A 17,673-nucleotide genomic window follows, 5' to 3' on the forward strand; every position below is an offset into this window, starting at 1 on the left:
CAAAATAATCTGCCTACAGAATCTTACCTTAGATTCCCGTTCTCTTGCAGAATCTGTACCAAGTTAAATCGAGGCTCTGGTTTAACTTCTTGGAGAAGCAGCTCTGCTCCTCCACCTCCAGCTTTCTGTTCAGGCTCTTTCAACACGTTCTCTCGGCAGACAGCATCCATCACCTCGGACAGCTTTGGCTTGCATTTTACCTGCGTGTCCGTAAGAGAGGCAGCAGTTTCATCCCTAGTAACCTCTATTTCTTCATTCTCACGTGCCTCCTCTTCTTCATCACTCTCTGTGTCAGACTTTAGAGGCATCTCCTTTAGCTTGGAAGTCCCTAAAATGAGGAGGAAACCAATGATGAGGAATAAAAAACCCTTTCCTATTACTCATCACCCCCTTGTTTATGCCCACACTCTTTGCTACTGGAAGTCCAAGAGTGATCTGTAATAGCCCAGTCTTCACCACTGTATTTCATTTTTCACTAGAGCTTTCCACTTTAGGATCTCAAAGCAACTTACAAATCCCTCCTCCCAGGAAGTAACTGAAGGTTACTATACTCTATTTCCTCGTCTCTAAAGTAAAAACAGATAAATGACTTGTCCAGGATAATATCCTGACTTCATGGCAAAGTCAGGGTTAACACATGACCTGATCTCTGGGTTCTTATGTTAGTCTGGATTTCCTTGTCTTTGTTTACTTTCATGTTCACCAATATACTGCAGATACTGTCTCCCCTGATGACGTAGCACTGTGCACACGAGCACTTATGCCTGAAAAACTAATGTCACTCAAGAGGGTGAACCAGTTTCTTCCTTACTCCTTGGGCTTAGTCGGTGCCATGTTGGAAATCCAGCCTGGAACACCTTAGGTTTTCAGCTGCTTGCAGACGGTGACAGGAAAGAATAGGAACATACCTGGTTTCACAGACATGTCTTGATCCCAGAAAAAGGCTGTGACTACCCCATTCAGAGGGATTTACCCCCACAACCAGAGCATATGCAGATAAAACTATAGGTGGAATGGCATACCAGAGAGAGGCTGTTCAAAACGGGAATGGAGTGAAAAAAAATCAATGCTAACTATTGAGTCTCTACCTTTGTAGCATGATTCCCAGAACCAAAAGAGCCCACTAACACCAGCTTTATTAGTCTCTTTCAGCCTTACCATCTGGTAACTAGTGACAAACATCCCTTATTAGCCTGGCTTTACCCATTTGACATACACGGTCCTAGCCATAAATACCTGGTGGTCTTGCCCGTGCTGCTTTTATCTTGCTATGACACTGTCTGCGCTTCCGTACTTCCAGGGACAGAAGCTTCCTCTCATACAGCGCAGCACGAAATTGAGGATTAGAATCCACTGCTTCCAGTCCAAGACCTGCTCCCCCATTAAGAGCTGCTCTGGGAAGCATAATACAGACAGAAGCCTCAATCACCTTGTCTTGCCTATTATGGCCTACATATTAGTATCTGCGTGTTACATGAGAAAAACACGGAAGCCCAGCCTTATCCTTACTCTTGGTGAAGCCCACACCATGTTAGAGCGGAAGGCTTTTTCAGGGATTTGCACAAACTGGGGGTAGCATCTCCCCAAACCATCATGGCAAGGATATAGAGGCAAGGCAAAACCCAACAAAAGTTCATGTTTCTATCACCACACCCCTACTCACTCTACAGCACATATGTGAGCTAGTAACAGTTCAGAAAACTTCTCAAATGGCAGTTGCTCTAAGCAGAAGAGCAGGGAGCCTTGAGAGAGGAACTAGAAGTATAAAGCCATGCAAGAGAGCGAGGTGAAAGATCTTGAACCTGACATTCACCTGACACAATCTCTTATGCAGATAGCTTATTCACATGGACAAAGTGCCAGCTCTTGTGCAAGTCCTGTCCCAATCTAAACAAAAACCCTGAGGCATTGCATTGCTCAGTGGAAAGACAGAAGCATGACAACTGACCCAGAGCAAAGAGCTCCAGCAGAAAGCCCCTCTGAGTGTAACTAGAGCACGCACAGAGGTCCTACTGCTTTTCCCTCTGTTTCCCTCTCCTTTGGGATCTACCAACAAAAAAAACAAACAAAAAAACATGGATAGAGCCCTGTGTGGATTCAAAATTTGTATGCATGTCTGCACCCATATTGACAAAACTGAGCTGCAGATGTCTATATTCACATCTGCAGATGTGGATACCCGTGGATATAAAGCAGATATCCACAAATTTGCAGGGTTCTAGATACAAAATTTGTGTCTGCATCTGTATTTGCAAAAATGAGTTGTGGACATCTGCATCCACGACTGTGGATATAAAGTGGATATCCGCAAATTTGCGGAGCTCTAGACATGGACACTTGAGGTCTATGAAGTGTCAGCCCTTATAGAAGGAACAATCTGCACCATTCTGTATCACATGGGAGGGTCTGATTATGAGCAATAGAGACCCTCTAATGTGCTAGGAGTTTTCTGCTATGAGACATGAGAGAAACCCTGTCACCTAAAAAATTAGCTCTCAAAGAGCAGGGCAATTGGTTATTCATGGGACTGAATTTACAAAGCTGATTCTGAGGAGGAGGGCAACTTCAGTGTCAGGTTTTCCCACACAAATCTACCTAATGATGGCAGGATGAGTGCTGGGGCTCCAAGCTGCTGGCTTGGGTGCAGTGAGTTTATGCCTGAGCAGTGTGAACTGTAAAGCCCTTCAAATGTAGAAATTCTATATTTAAATAGCCACTTACCGGGCTCTTCCAGCAACTGGGCCTCGTCTCATCCTGGCCCTGCAGAGGAAGAAAGGACAGAAGATTACAGAACAGCACCAAAAGCTCATTGTAGATCATTGCAAGATTTGCCAAGCTGTCCAAGGGAAGTCACCTAAATTTGCAGAGTTCCCTGAAAATCCCACCTCATAAATGGATGAATAGGGCCTGATACAGGAAGTCCAAATAGCTCTCTTTCAATAGAAATTTATTTTACTTTAGGTCACACTGAAGGATCTGTCAGTTGGAGGCAAAGGGCCATAAACATCCTGCAAAGCATGAATGCAAGCAAAATTACATTCCTAATGCTGGCATGCCTCCTATAAGTGACTTCAAACATGATGCCCCCTCTCTTCATCAGCACTATCACTCCCAAATGGGTTTCTTGTGTAGCCCAGATCTGGGAGAGAGAAGTCTGGAGACCCAGACGCAGGACCACTGATGCTGGATGCAGCGTTCAGTGAAGGTCCACATAGCAGCATGCATTGCAATGTCTTTCAGAGTGCTGAGTGAAGAGGCGGGGTTTCCAACAATGGTTGCACAGGTGACGGTACAGGCGGCAGTAGCTCTGGAGAAGGCTCCAGTGCCTATCCTACAAGAAGGGAGCATTTTGTGGTGTGAAGCTGAATTCAAAGAAAGGGGATAAGGAATCATTTCACCCTTGGTACAACCCTTGGTGGCTTCTAAGCCTGTAAACATCTGCCTCCCTTTTTATACAATGCCACTGAACATTCCTTATTCAATGCACCCTCTTCCTCTTCCCTCCCTGTCCCATGGTTCCTTTGCCCACCATGCTGTGCATCCCCTTCTCCTCCCACAAGTGCCCAAAGTAGGGATGCAAGCAAGTAGTTGAGTACTCGACTACTCACTTTCCAGCCCCGCTTGATGTCTCTGTATCAGAAGCAGCAAGGAGAGCAAGGAGGAACAGCTTAAAACAGTGAGCTTAAAAGCCAGTTACCTCCAGCACCATCTCCGCAGGGCCGCCTGCATCTTCCCCACTGCTACTGCTTCTATCAGAGGAAGCAACAGGGTCGTGGATAGGGGAGGCTGCCACAGGGCAGCCTCTTCCCACAGTGACCGAGCAATCCCGGCTCATGCCAGTCCGGGACATACCCCTGCTGCAGCTCTGCAGTTTAAATGTAGTAGGAGCTGACTTACCTGCCCGCCCAACTCTTACTACATTTAAACTGCGGAGCTGCAGCAGGAGTAGCTCCTGGACCAGCGCAAGCCAGGACAGAGCACCTTCCTTTATAATATAAATTGTATTATCTACACGATTAGTCAGTTACCCACCTCTTAACATCCCTAGCCCAAAGATTGGCTTCTCCAAGAATTAGGGAATCTCTGAAGACTTTGTTTGGAAGGATAAATATATTTGTATTCACTGGAATACTGAGGAAATAGTGTGAGGCTATTCTCATTACAGGCCACAGCCCAGCAACCAACGATACTGTAGCTATTTAGAGCTACTCCTTTTTGCTCTATTTCAGTCCTTTCTATCCCTCTCCCAGAAGGTGTCTCCCTCCAGTGAAGGCTGCCAGAGCCAACAGTTTCCTACCTGTCCTGGAAGAGACGTATGGACAGCATATAATTCATTGTTGTCTTGTGCTCTAAGTAGGATCTGGAAAGGAAAGTGGAAGAGACCGATTAAAGCTCAGGACAAAATAATGAAAAGGTGAAGGAGGCCTTGCATAGAGAGAAGACATTCATAAAATACATCCCTATCAGAAAGGCACTGAAACAATACAATGTAATGGAAAAAGCAAGGGGAGAAGAGGAAGGCAATCACTGTTTGGCACCTAAATAGGGAGAGACAGGTACAGTGTGTGGTGAACAAAGGAAACCAGAACACAAAGCAAAAAGAAAAGCAGAACCTAGCATCACCTAAGGTGAGGCCCATTGTCTACCTATGGCTCTGAAAGTGGGATACACAGCATGCATAAAGATAAACACAGTAGGGATCTAAGAGTTTAATCGACTAGTCGACTATCCAATAAGCAAAAGCTTATCAGATAGTTGACACACTAGTCAACTTGTTGCCTCTATCATGGGGAGGAAGAAGAGGGAGTACTGGGAAAGCCGGCTTAAAAACCAGTTCCCCCCATGTCCAGCTCTGTGGGAGGGGGCAAGGGCGCAGCAACAGCCACCTTTGAAATGTACAACTTTGAAATGAAATGTTTCAAAGACTGAAACGCCGCATGGAGCCCAGGGCCAGCAGGGATTTCCCCCGCTCACCCCAGGCTCCATACAGCGTTTCAATCTTTGAAATGCACAAGAGAGCGCGCTGGGGCTCTTGTACATTTCAAAAGTGGAACATACTCGTCTTTATCAACTAATCCATTAGTCAATGGAAATCCCGTTGACTATTCGATTAGTTAATTAACCTACATTTAACATCCCTAAAACAGAGGTCACAGGGGGAGTTGACAGTTCAGTTCCCCATCTCCAACTGCTAACCTGGTTTTAACTTGTGTACAAGTCCTGTAAGCCAAAACAAAGCATCAGTGAAACACTGAGTTTTCTCCTCACCCATAAAGATCCCATGTTAATGGCGTTGGGAATATCCGGATGAAACCCCCTCTCCGCTCATTCTCCTCCTTCACGCGACGCAGAACTTTTATCTGGGATCAGAGAAAGAAACAAGAGTCAAAGTGAAACAGATATTAGGACTGAAATTTTCTACATGGCAGCTTCATCCTCTGGAATCAAAACCCTGCAATTAGTCCTGTAGCTGTGGGAACAACTAGTGTAAATTTGGCATAATTATCTGACATGTAGGCTCCTAAGGCTTTTTAGATCATATATGCACTCTTGTCAGAGCAGGGGGAAGAGGCCCTCCTAGGTTGGTGCCACTATTATCAGTAAAATTCAACAGTTTCACTCTGAGAACATGCCATTTTCTAAAAGGTCTCCCTTATCACTTTTGTTTGTCCCACACTGGGGCTAGACAGCTCTCTCGTGAGCCAGTGAATACTTGGCTGCAGCAACTGTTAATCCAAAATTATTAAATTACTTGTGTTCCCTTCATCCCCACATGTTGTCCCAAAGCCAAGGTACATATAATACCAAATATTTTACAGCCCTTACCTCCTCCATGGACAGGCCCAGCATGGATCCACTTTGCTTTCCAACTACCTTTTCCTTGCCTGAGGGCATCACATTTTTCACCTCAGCATCACTGGCAGACAGAGGGCGGGCACGCTGTAGAGACAGAGTCTGAATCCATAAGATACATTTAGAAAAGGGAAAAAAGTATTTTAAACATTAATAGCTAAATATAAATTCCAAGCCCCCATACTCAGCAGAATCTATATTCAGGGCTGTCCCAAGGTGGGCACAGACCCAGGGGCAACCCCTAACCAGTGCCCCAAGTACAGGCCGCACCCCTTCCCCAAGTCCTGTCCCTGCTCCAAATGGCCTCCCCCTCTCTATGAAGCCTGGAGGATTACTGGAATGCAGCCTGGCGCGCCTGGCGCAATGGAAACAGGGCTACCCCTTGTCCCCCATTCATCATGGCAGTGGGAGCCAGAACAGCCCGGAAGCATGCTCTGCTCTGCCCTGTGCACTGCCATCCCAGCTCACTGTGTCCCACTTCTCCATGAAGGCAGGATGCAGAATACCCTGAAGCTGTGACACTCTGCTTCTTGCTGTCTCTGAGAACCCACATGCAACAGGTTGGGAGAGGGCAATGTAGAGTAGGCTGCTGGGTCGTTCCAACTCCCGCCACTGCAGTGAATGCAGGGGGTGTAACTCCTGGTGCTGCTGCTGCACCAGGCCCCCAACCCCAGATAATCCTGTAGGTCCCATCCAGAGAATTGTTGGAATGACCGCCGCAGGTCTCTCAAGAGTTAGGGGTCTGGTGTGGCCCCCCAAACTGTCCTATGGATGAGACTAGACAGTTATGTCCATGCTCCAGGACACCAGAGCCAGGATTCACACTCCCAGCACAGCATGCTGTACATCCCATTGGGCATTAATGTCAGAGTTTTTGAGAACATCAGGATCCCAGACCTTAGTGCCAGCATTCACACACCTAAACCCTTTGAGAAAACCATGACATCCCCAAGAGACACTGCTTCCAGCCAGCCATTTTCAATTCCAGCCCTCAACAACAGAAAGATTCACACCCAAATGGTCATCAGAACCAGGATTAACAGTCCCAGGTGACAGGTTAAGTGGGATCCACATCCCCATAACACCAGGGTCATGATTCACCCTCTTAGTCAGGCTGTAAACTCTCTAGTAATTAATTAGTGAGATGAAACTGGAAGAAAAAAGGTTAGACATTCACTTCACTATTCATAACTCTCTTTTCTTAGCTCACAAATCTGAAAGACCACAATCTGATGCTCCTGAGACTCAGCAGAAAGACCTTTTTTCTTCACGCAGCCATACTTCACAGCTAAGTGGTTAACACTGTCAGCACAGACACAGAAGGCAAAGAGAGTCAAGAAAAGCAAAAAACTAAAAAAGGAAGGTGTCATAAATAGGAGCTGCTAAGGAGAGTCTGACTTACCTGAAGAGTGAGGAAAAGGTTAAGCAACTAGAAATGCACCTAGAACTGGGGTTTGGGCAGTCAGCCAATAAAAATACAGATAGGAATTTCAAACCAGAACAGAGGGGTTTCTCTTTCTCTCTTCTTTGTTTGAGATCAGAGCAGTTTCTCCCAGGTATTGAGGAGGAGGATCTCTCTCCCCAAGAACAGACTTCTTGGAATGTGTAAGTAGGGAAAAGTTTAGATGGTCCATCAGAGTTATTGTTTTCCTTGTTTGGGCATTTGGAAATCATGTCTGAGCTGGCTAATTGTTTTTCTCTTTTGTAACTAAGGATTACAGCCCAGGGTTTTCCCCCGGGTCTATGTCAGTGGTGCGCAAACTTTTTTCAACCCCGACCCCCCTATACTCGTGTCATGGACCCCCCAAGATAATTTGAGCAGTGCAATGCAGTGCTTAGATCCGGGCAGCCGGGGGCTGGGATCGGCCATGGGTGGCCCCATAGCATGGCATGGTGCTTAGATCTGGCTGGCCGGGGGCTGGGCCCGGACATTGGCAGACCCCCAGGAAGACATCTGCGGATTGCGCACCACTGGCCTATGTCATTTCATGGCTCTTTACCACCTAGTCAATTTACTATGCTTGCAACAATAGTTTTGTTTTCATAATAAAGAGTTTTCCTTTTGTTTTGATTAATTGCTGTGTCCTGAATTTTACGTGCCTAGTTACCCAGGCAGAGTCCATTGTTCTCTGCAGATTCCCTCTGTTTGTTTTCCCAACTCCAAGAAAAACGGAGACTGGGGACATGGGGAGGGAGGGGATTCCTAAATGATCTCTTCCCTGGAAAAGGGTTTATTTTATATTTTCTTTTAGTCACTTGGGTGGTGGCAGCAAGGAACCAGTCCTTTGTCCTTTTTTTGGATCTCAGAGGGACTGATATCGAACAAGTTTGTCTCTGGGAGTCACTTAGACAGGTTTGCAGAGTTTATTCTATTAGCCGCCTCCCCCCCAAATGACGTCTGCATTTGGAGTGTCAGGTTGGGGAACTGAGCTGTCACAGAAGGGTTTGCAGAAGTTCTAGCAAAGAAAGTCTTAACCTGAAGTCATAAGTCAGTGCCTCATATGTCACAACAGATCAAAGTATGAGCCTAGAATAAAAAATATTCCAAAGGCTGCAGAACTGCCAGGTCCTAAGAAACTGACAAAAACCTAAAAACAACTTTAAAAAACCCAAAAGCTTAGATTAGTGTGTCTGAACACAATCTGACAGTTTAACTGGGCCCTCAGCACAGTGCATAGGCTTCCTCTATAGAAAGACACAAAATAGACTGAACCTAAGGTCTCTCATTCCTCCCGATGGCATTCAAACCCCTTCTTAGCATAGAAGTGAAAGATGTATGAGAAAGTAACCTCAAAGCCCTGATCTATACTAGGGAGTTATTTTGAAATAACCTCCCTTATTTCAAAATAATTAGAGCGTCCACACTACCAACCCCCTTATTTCAAAATAACAGGCTGGTTATTTTGAAATCTGCACTCCTGTTTTCCTTGGGAAATAAGCTTATTTTCAAAATAGATATTTCGGGAGTTATTTTTTCAAATTTAGTTATTTTGAAATTATTTCCTAGTGTAGACATTCCCAAATTGATTAAACCATCAGACTAATACCACAGAACACATATTGAAATGAAGATGAATGCTGGATCCAGTTGTATTTTTATTTGTAAGGATCATCTGGGCCGGTAACTAAAACCACAGGATTTCATTGTGGCAACCTTCACAGAAAGTACAAGCACAATGACAGAAGCTGAAAACAGAGCAGTTGCAACAAGAATGGATGTTGCTCGGGAGCAGGCTGGTCAAGCTACTCAGAGGTGATTAATGTGGTGAGAACCAGAGGGGAAGCTGAAATAGCAGGTGCCAACTAAAAATGTTTCATTACAGCTTACTGAAAAGTGATTAGAAAGGAAGGACCCCAAAACGGGCTGGCTGAGAAAAAAATTAAATGAATAAACAGGAGGCACAAGAGTCATCAAATCTGAAGGCCAGAATGGATCACTAGATCATCTCATTTGTGTGCGTATCATAAGCCATAGACACATAACAAGTACAATTAGACCAAAGCTTTACAACCCACAGGAAAATAGATTATTATGTGCCACAGGCAAAGAATGGGAGGGACCAAGGTGCATCAGTGCTCAAGACCCCTACAATGGCAGAAAAATGGTTAAATGAGATATACCCAGATGATCCTGTCAAGTGACCCAGGTGCACAGGAAGATAGAACACCCCAAGATCACTGCAATTCTGATCCGATCTAAAAAATTGTGATTGGTCAGGCCCTGATCATGTTGGTTATTCCATATAGGGAAGTTACTCACCTTGTGCAGTAACAATGTTTTTTCGAGATGCATGTCCCTGTGGGTGCTTCGCTGGTTGTCTCAGCACCACAGATTGGAGTTTTCCATAGCAGTAGGTGGTTGGGTCATGCATGTGCACTAGGCTCCTCATGCCGTTCACACCTAGCACTTTGTGTGTGCAGCTCAACCGTACTCAGTTCCTTGTCTATGCCCAAGTATCTAGAAAAAGAGGAAACAAAACTCCAAAGAACAGGGGAGGAGGGTTGGTAGTGGAGCACCCATGAGGACTCACATCTCGAAGAACCAGTGCTACTGCACCAGATGAGTAATTTCCCTTTCTTCTTCGAGTGTTATCTCCAGGGGTGCTCCACTGTAGGTGACTGTACAGCAGTAATCAAAATGAAAGGTAGGTAGGCTTCAGAGTCACGATTTATTGGCGGTGGAGAGCACTGCAGCGGCTACTGAGACATCCATGGGCAGATGCAGGAGAACAGCATAGTGCTTCTTAAAAGTGTGGTTCGATGACCATGTAGCAGCACAACAAATGTCCTGAAGGGGAGTGCCCCTGAAGAAAGGAGGTGGATGTTGATACAACTCTAGTGGAGTGCATGCTTGGTGGAATGAGGAGTGTTTTGTTCCGTAGAAAATAGCCCTGGTGATACAGGGGACAATGATTTTGAAGATATGCTGTGATGAAATCTCCCCTTGGAGCGCTCAGCAACCAATACGAAGATATGTTGTGATGCACGGAAGGCCTTGGTTCTATCTACATAGAAGGAAAGAGCCCTGCAAACATCCAAGACGTACAGGACTGCATATTGGTGGGATGAATGAGGTTTAGGGTAATAAGGAGCTCTGACCACACCTTCGGTAGAAAGGAAGGGTGACATCGCAGTATGACACTGTCCTTACTGAAGATAGTATAAGAAGGTGGCACTGTAAGGACCGCAAGTTCACTCACCCTGTGGTCAGCAAGAAGGCAACCTTCATGGTCATCAGAGTCATAGGGCAGGTCACCAAGGGTTTGAGTGGGGGTTGAGTGAGGGTATGTCTACACTACAATGTTAGTTCAAACTAACAGACGTTAGTTCAAACTAACATTCATAGCCGCTACACTAGCGCTCCGCTAGTTCGAATTTGAATCAAACTAGCGGAGCGCTTAGTTCGAACTAGGAAAACCTCATTTTACGAGGATTAAGCCTAGTTCGAACTTACTAGTTCGAATTAAGGGGTGTGTAGCCCCTTAATTCGAACTAGTGGGAGGCTAGCCCTCCCCAGGTTTCCCTGGTGGCCACTCTGGCCAACACCAGGAAAACTCTATGCCCCTCTCCCAGCCACGGACCCCTTAAAGGGGCACGGGCTGGCTACAGTGCCTGTGCCAGGTGCAAGCCTGCCAGCACCCAGCCAGCAGACCCTGCACCTGGCACGGCACAGAGCCACCCACCCGATGTCTCCCAGCCCACACCCTCTTCCCAGGACCAGGCTGGCGGCTCCCAGGAGCTTGCCCTGGACCGCAAGAGGCGGGCACCTTCCTGGGCTAGTGCGGACATCGTGGACCTCGTCCATGATCTCCGCACTAGGCACAGGAAAGTGGCAGTCTAGGGCAGGAGAGCTGCCAGCCTGGCCACCCAGGAGCAGGTGTGCATGAAAATCAAGGGGGTCCACTGACACCCCTGACCCTGAGCCCTGAGCTTACAATGGCCGTCCTGGGTCAGACCAAAGGTCCATCTAGCCCAGTAGCCTGTCTGCCGACAGCGGCCAACCCTAGGGACCCTGGAGGGGATGGACCGAAGACAGTGACCAAGCCATTTGTCTCGTGCCATCCCTCTCCAGCCTTCCACAAACTTTGGGCAGGGACACCACTCCTACCCCCTGGCTAAGACTACTCCATGGACCCAACCTCCATGACTTGATCTCACTTCCCTTTAAACTCTGTTCTAGTTGTAGCCTTCACAGCCTCCTGCAGCAAGGAGTTCCACAGGTTAATTATTTGCTTTGTGAACAACAACTTTCTCTTACTAGTTTGAAGCCTGCTACCCATTCCTTTCCTTTGGTGTCCTCTAGTCTTTCTTTATGGGAACTCATGAAGAACTTTTCTGAATGCACCCTCTCCACCCAACCCCTGCTTTTAGAGACCTCTATCCTGTCCCCGCTCCATCTCCTCTTTTCTAAGCTGAACAGTCCCAGTCTCTGTAGCCTCTCTTCATCTGGGACCTGTTCCCAACCCCTGATCATGTTAGTTGCCCTCCCATCTCCCAGCCTTTCTCTTCCCCTCTCCCACCTCCTTTTCCCAGCCTCCCCCAGTTTTGTTCAATAAAGACAGAGTCAATGTTGGAAGAAACGTTATCTTTATTTTATACATCAATAAGAAGGGGGGCTAGGGAAGGGTAAGTGGAAGGAGGTGAGGGAGGAATGGGGTACGAGCCCCCGATGGGGAGGACTGGGCTGGCTCTGCGGGCTTCTGGGGGTGGAAGCTCTCCTGCAGCCCCCCGATTGCCCCCTCTCCCCAGATGGCAGCCTGCGGCAAGTGCAGCCGGGCTGATGGCCGAGTGGTGTGATGTGCCCAGTGTGGGTACTCCGGGCACTCCAAGCCAGAACTTCTTTGCAAGCGGGGCACCCCTTAGAACTGTCTGTCCGGGGTGGGGGTCGGGACCCTTTAAGCGCAGCCCTAGGCTAGCCTGAGACAGCATCTCCACGCTCTAAGTCCTCCTCTGATGCCCTGCCGGTACTGCTTCCGGCCATCCTTAAGCCCTGTTCAGAGTCCACTCAATGTGGACTTGCTAGTTCAAATTAGCAAAACGCTAATTCGAACTAGTTTTTAGTTCTAGAAGCGTTAGTTCGAATTAACTAATTCGAACTAAGTTAGTTCGAACTAGCGCTGTAGTGTAGACATACCCAGAGAGTGTCCAGCACCATCTCTAGATTGCACAATGGGGGTGGTGGTCTATGGGGTGGATTGAGATTGTGAAGGCTTTTGAGGAACCTTCTAGTGGTGGGGTGTGTAAATATGGAATATTCGTCTATTTGAGGATGGAAGGTGGACACTGCATAGCAGCAAGGCCTTGCATAGCAGCAAGGTGGACCCTGAGAGAGGCCAGGGATAAATTTGATTGTTTCGAGTCAAGGATGTAATCCAAAATTGTGTGGAGCAATGCTGCATATGGCGTGATACATTTTTGAGGGCACCAGGGAATGAACTGGCTCCATTATTGGAGGTAAGTAGTAAATGTGGTCTGTCGTCTACTATGCAGTAGAATGTCCTTCACCCAATCTGAGCAGGGTGAAATCAGCAATAAGCCATGCTGACAGATACAAGGTGTGAGGTTGGGGGTATAGGAGGGCTCTCCCGTTCTGGGACAGTAGATCATGGCAACTAAGAAGGGAATGGGAGGGGTCAAAGAGACATCCAATAAAGATAAGGAAACCACATCTGCCAGGACCAGGAGGGGACTATCAGGATGACTCGAGCCCTGTCCCTCCACCAATTCCCCTCATCCCAAGAGTCCTCAAAAGAATCAGGAGGGACGGGGCTCGTAGCCAAATAGCATCTGCACAAAGAGAGTGAGAGTAGCCCCTGCCATGATGATTGACATAGTACATTGTTGTCATGCTGTCCACGAGTATTCTGACTATGTGGTTGTGGATATGTGCCCAGCAGTGTCTGCAAGTGCTGGCCACCATTCACAGTTCCAGAAGGTTGATGTGAAGAGCTGCTTTGCAGTTGCACCATCGACCCTGGGCAAAATGCTTGTCTAAGTAGGTGCCCCTTCCAAGGAGGGAGTCATTGGTCATGATCTGTACTAACGTTTGAGGTAGAACATTGCCCCTGCCAGAAGATTGTCTAGATTGGTCCACCATCTAACGGAGGCAACCACGTTGGATGGCAGAGGGTGGGGGGCAGATGTTCTTGTGGATATGATGTTTGGAAGGAATGTATACCAATATCAGCCAGTGTTGAAGGCAACAAAGATGTAGATGGGCCTAGTGAACAACATAAGTTGTCGCAGTCATATGGTCCATCAGTTGTAAACAGGTGAGTACCGGTACAGTTGGACTCGTGGAAACCACTGCAACCAGATCATGTATTGACTGAAATCTTTGCACGAGTAAGTAGGTGCGGGTAATGATGGAGTCCAGCCATAGAAGTCCATAATCTGTGTTGGATGAAACATAGATTTTTTTGCTCATTCCTAATGAGTCCCAATGATTCAAAGAAATATCTGGCACTGCATATTATGCTGTGTGCTTCTGCACGGGATGGGCCCTTTATAAGACAAGCATCGAGGTATGGGGAGATCACGAAGCCCTGATGACATAGATATGCCACGACAACTGCGTGTCTTTGAAAACACTCTGGGGGCAGATGAGAAGTTGAAGGGCAAAAAGCGATATTGGAAAATCTTCCAACGCTACTGTGAAATTGGCCATGGGATGGACAAAAATAGGCATCTTGCACGTCAAGGGCTGCAAACCAGTCTCCCTTGTCCAATGTTGGGATTATAGATGCTAGCTAACCATTTTGAACCGCTGATTGCATAAGTATTTATTGAGTTTGAGAAGATCAAGGATGGGTCTCCAGCCTCCCGTTCTTTTCTCTGCGAGAAAGTAATTGGAGTAGAAGTCTTTGCCTCTGAATTGGTCTGGCACTCTATTGACTGCTCCTATGGCAAGGAGACAGTGTGCTTCTTGTCTTAGGAGCTCCTTGCAAGAGGGGTCCCTGAAGAGGGATGGAGGGGGTGTTGGAGGAAGAGAGATAAAGAGTATGGTGCACCCAAATATTACAATTTCAAGGAACTAGTGGTCCATGGTAATGACAGCCCACTGGTGGTAAAAGGGGCACAAGTGGTGTTAAAATATGCAAGGACGCTCATGAAGCAGATGTGCAAGGGAGAGGTCAGGCAGATCCTCGACCAACATCTCAAAATTGCTGTTTGGTGGACTGTTGAGTGGAGGAGTGGTCGCTTCCTCTTTGTGGTCGCTTCCTCTGAGTTCGTAGTCTAAAGTGAGATTAATCAAAGTCTCTCTGTTGATTGCGAGAGTACAAAAAAATCACAATGCTGTTGGTAGGGCATATAGCATCTGCATTGGTATAGAGCAGTGGTCTCCAACTTTTTTACACCCAAGATCACTCTGTTCCCCTCCTCTCTATCACTTGCTGTCCCCAGCCCTTAAATATTCTCACTGGGTTGAGACAGGAGGTGCAGGCTCTGAGGTGGGAATGAGGGATTTGAGAGTGGGAAGGGGTGAGAGGTGCAAGCTCTGGAAGGGAATCTGGATGCAGGAGGTGGTGGTGAAGGGGGCTCCAGGTTGGGAAATGGTGGGGTCAGGTGGAGGGTTGGGGTGCTGAGCAAGCCACAGGATTGTGGATGTGAGGGTGCAAGAGTTTGGGTTGGGTGTGTGAGGGGCTCAGGGCAAGGAAGTTGGGAATATGATGGGCTCAGGACACAGATTTGCGGTGTGTGGATGGTGCAGGAGTGTTGTGGCAGAAGACTGAGGATGTGGGGGTGCAGGAGTTTGGGGATGTGAGAGAGTCAGGACAGAGGGTTCCAGTGTATGATAGGCTCAGATTTAGGGTTGGGGGGGTCTTCTTGGCTAGGCTTCATTTTTAAATAAAATATTATATCAAACATAAAAGGTTTCAGCATTGTCTTTATTTATGAGAGGGGCGAGGAACCTGTTTTGAGTCAGGGTCACTGACCCATAGAAAAGTCAGTAGGGGCCACACAAGTGAGATGCAAAAAAACAACCCCTCCAAGCCCCCCCAAGCCTCACTAATGTGGCTCCAACTGTGCTGGTGGGGGCAGGGGACAGGGTGCTGGGTCAAGGGGCTGGGGCAGGTAGCAGGGAGCTGGTGGGAACAGGGTGCTTGGGAAGGGTACTCATTGGAGGGGGGGTCGGGTCTGGCCAGGGGGAGGGGACAGGAACAGCTGGGACCAGTACCTAGGGATCCTGCAACTGCATGCAAGGTTCGGGTCTCAGGATGCACGTGCACTGCTTCCCCCTCCCCAAACACCTGGCGCGTTTCCTGAACAGCTGGGTCTGTCGCGCGCCGGCGACTTCCTTCCCCCTGCTGCTTTCCTCCGCGGGGGTTTGGGGGGGGCGGGGGAGGATGGAGTCCCAGGACTGTGCCAGCTCCAACTGCTCAGAAAGCGCACGCCCTGCTCCTCCGCTCCCCATGGCAGCCACGTGCTTCCTGAGCAGTTGGAGCTGGCGCGGTCCCAGGACTCCTACTTCCTCCCCCACCCCCCCCCAACTCCACGCAGGAAGGAAGTTGCCGGTGAATGACAGACCCTGCATTTCAGAAAACATGCCAGCTGTTTGAGGGAGAGGGGAGAGGGGAGCAGCCTGCACACTTCCTGAAACCCCAGACATGGCATGTAGCTTCGGGATTTTCCCCACCCCACCCCACAGGAAGCCAGTGCCACCTCCATTGTCGCTGGAAGTAGCATCATTGGGGGCTTCTTCTTCGGGGTGGGGGAAAATGGGGGGGCCCGAATGCCTCGTGATTGACTGATTGAGCTTCCCCAATCGACCAGTCGGTGACCACGGGTATAGAGGCATATAGGATATGCAGTGCGGTATGAGAGTCCTTGCTTGTATGCAAGACCTTCTCGGTCTTTGCCACAAACAGCTTTTCTTTATCAAAAGGAAGGTCCTTCACTTCATTCTGAAATTCCTTAGGGACTCCAGCGGCTTGGAGCCATGAAGCACTCTACATGACTACTGATGTTGCTGTACAACAGGCAGCTGTGTCTGCAACACAGAGGGCCACTGTAAAGGAGTGAGAACCGTAGTATAGCCCTCCTGCACTATGGAATTCAGGATGATTTTTTTTTTTTTTTTTTTTGGTTATCTGGGAGATGGTCCATCCGCTCCGTAAGATTGAGTAGTTACCAAAATTGTGGTTGCTAGAAGGGCTGCATAATTGGCAACACAGAGCTGAAGAGTTGATGAAGAATACATCTTTCTGCCAAATATGTCTATGTTTACACTATCCTTGTCCAGCTTATGTTGTTATACTGTGGCAGTCTGCATCAACTACTAAGGAATTAGGTTGAGAGTGAGAGAATAAAAAGTCCATGCCCTTGGCAGGATCAAAATATTTCTTATCAGCCCTCTTGTTAGTAGGAGGGGCAGAAGCTGGGATCTCCCATATTTTATCAGCTGCTTCCATGATCGCCTCATCAATAGGCAGTGTGATCTTGGCACATACAGTAAGCTGTAGAATTTTCAGGAGATGTTATTTCTCCTGGACCTCAGTGAGCTGGACCTCCTGAGGGGTGGCTATCCTTTTGAACTGTTCCTGGAACTGTTTTAAATCATCAGTTGGTCAGGCATCTCCTGGAATGACTGTCTCATCCAGGAAGGAAGAGGATTGGTTAGGAGGAGATGTGTCAGGATGCTGAGGCTCATCCTCATCTGTTATTTGGCTCTCCATGGTCTCGGACTGCTTGGTGGGTGGCGGGCTGTGGGCATGTGATGATGGTAGGGGGTGCCTCTGATGCCTCTTAGCTGGTGTTGATGAAACAGTGGATCAATGTCTGGACAATGAGTGATGGCACCAGGGTGACCTATGTCTAAAATAAGGTGGTGGGTACTGCCATTGCACCATCCAGGGAGGAGGATGGACATAGGACAACCGTGTCTGTAACGGTCATAGTGAGATCTTGTAGGTGAGGAGGGCTGGGATGAAAAGACACTTCTATGGTTGTCAAAGGCACTGCGAACTGAGAGTTCCAGTGATGTGGGAAACCAAACTAAGCCCCATGAGAAAGGGGATGATGGGGAGACCTGTCTAATGGTGGTGCCATAAAATAATCTGGTCTCTGTTACTGGAACATGCAGAGAAGTATCCTGCTGCCTCCCAGGAGCGTGTATAATGTGCACCAAAGAATCCTCTTTCGATGCCGGTATATGCAGTGCTGATGAGTGTGACATGGGGCATCAGTTCCACGCTGGGAGCCCTAGGTGGCACGTTGGCCAATTTCAAGTGTGCCTTAGTCAGTGCCAAGGGTTTTGCCGGCACTAGTGGTTCCAGGGCAATCAAATGTTTCTCTGGTTCCTGTGCCATGTCAGCCAAT

At 47.8% G+C, this 17,673-nt stretch overlaps 1 protein-coding gene across 11 annotated transcripts in view; it reads right to left on the minus strand.

Annotated features, from left to right (window-relative positions):
• The window catches only part of TTLL5 (tubulin tyrosine ligase like 5), a 276,914-nt gene that overhangs the window by 171,584 nt on the left and 87,657 nt on the right, over window positions 1–17,673 (minus strand). For 9 of the 11 annotated variants that reach the window (XM_075926842.2, XM_075926845.2, XM_075926841.2 and 6 more), the window contains 6 exons: window positions 5,827–5,955; window positions 5,269–5,360; window positions 4,298–4,360; window positions 2,722–2,760; window positions 1,237–1,394; window positions 28–328 (listed from right to left, as the gene is read on the minus strand). In XM_075926842.2, the coding sequence (XP_075782957.1) occupies window positions 28–328; window positions 1,237–1,394; window positions 2,722–2,760; window positions 4,298–4,360; window positions 5,269–5,360; window positions 5,827–5,955 (782 nt within the window). The remainder of the gene's footprint in view (window positions 1–27; window positions 329–1,236; window positions 1,395–2,721; window positions 2,761–4,297; window positions 4,361–5,268; window positions 5,361–5,826; window positions 5,956–17,673) is intronic. The other 2 variants (XM_075926843.2, XM_075926839.2) reach the window with 1 other exon arrangement.

This window comes from Pelodiscus sinensis, chromosome 5 (genome assembly GCF_052426305.1).
Source record: "Pelodiscus sinensis isolate ZL-2025 chromosome 5, ASM5242630v1, whole genome shotgun sequence".
Lineage (NCBI taxonomy): Eukaryota > Metazoa > Chordata > Testudines > Trionychidae > Pelodiscus > Pelodiscus sinensis.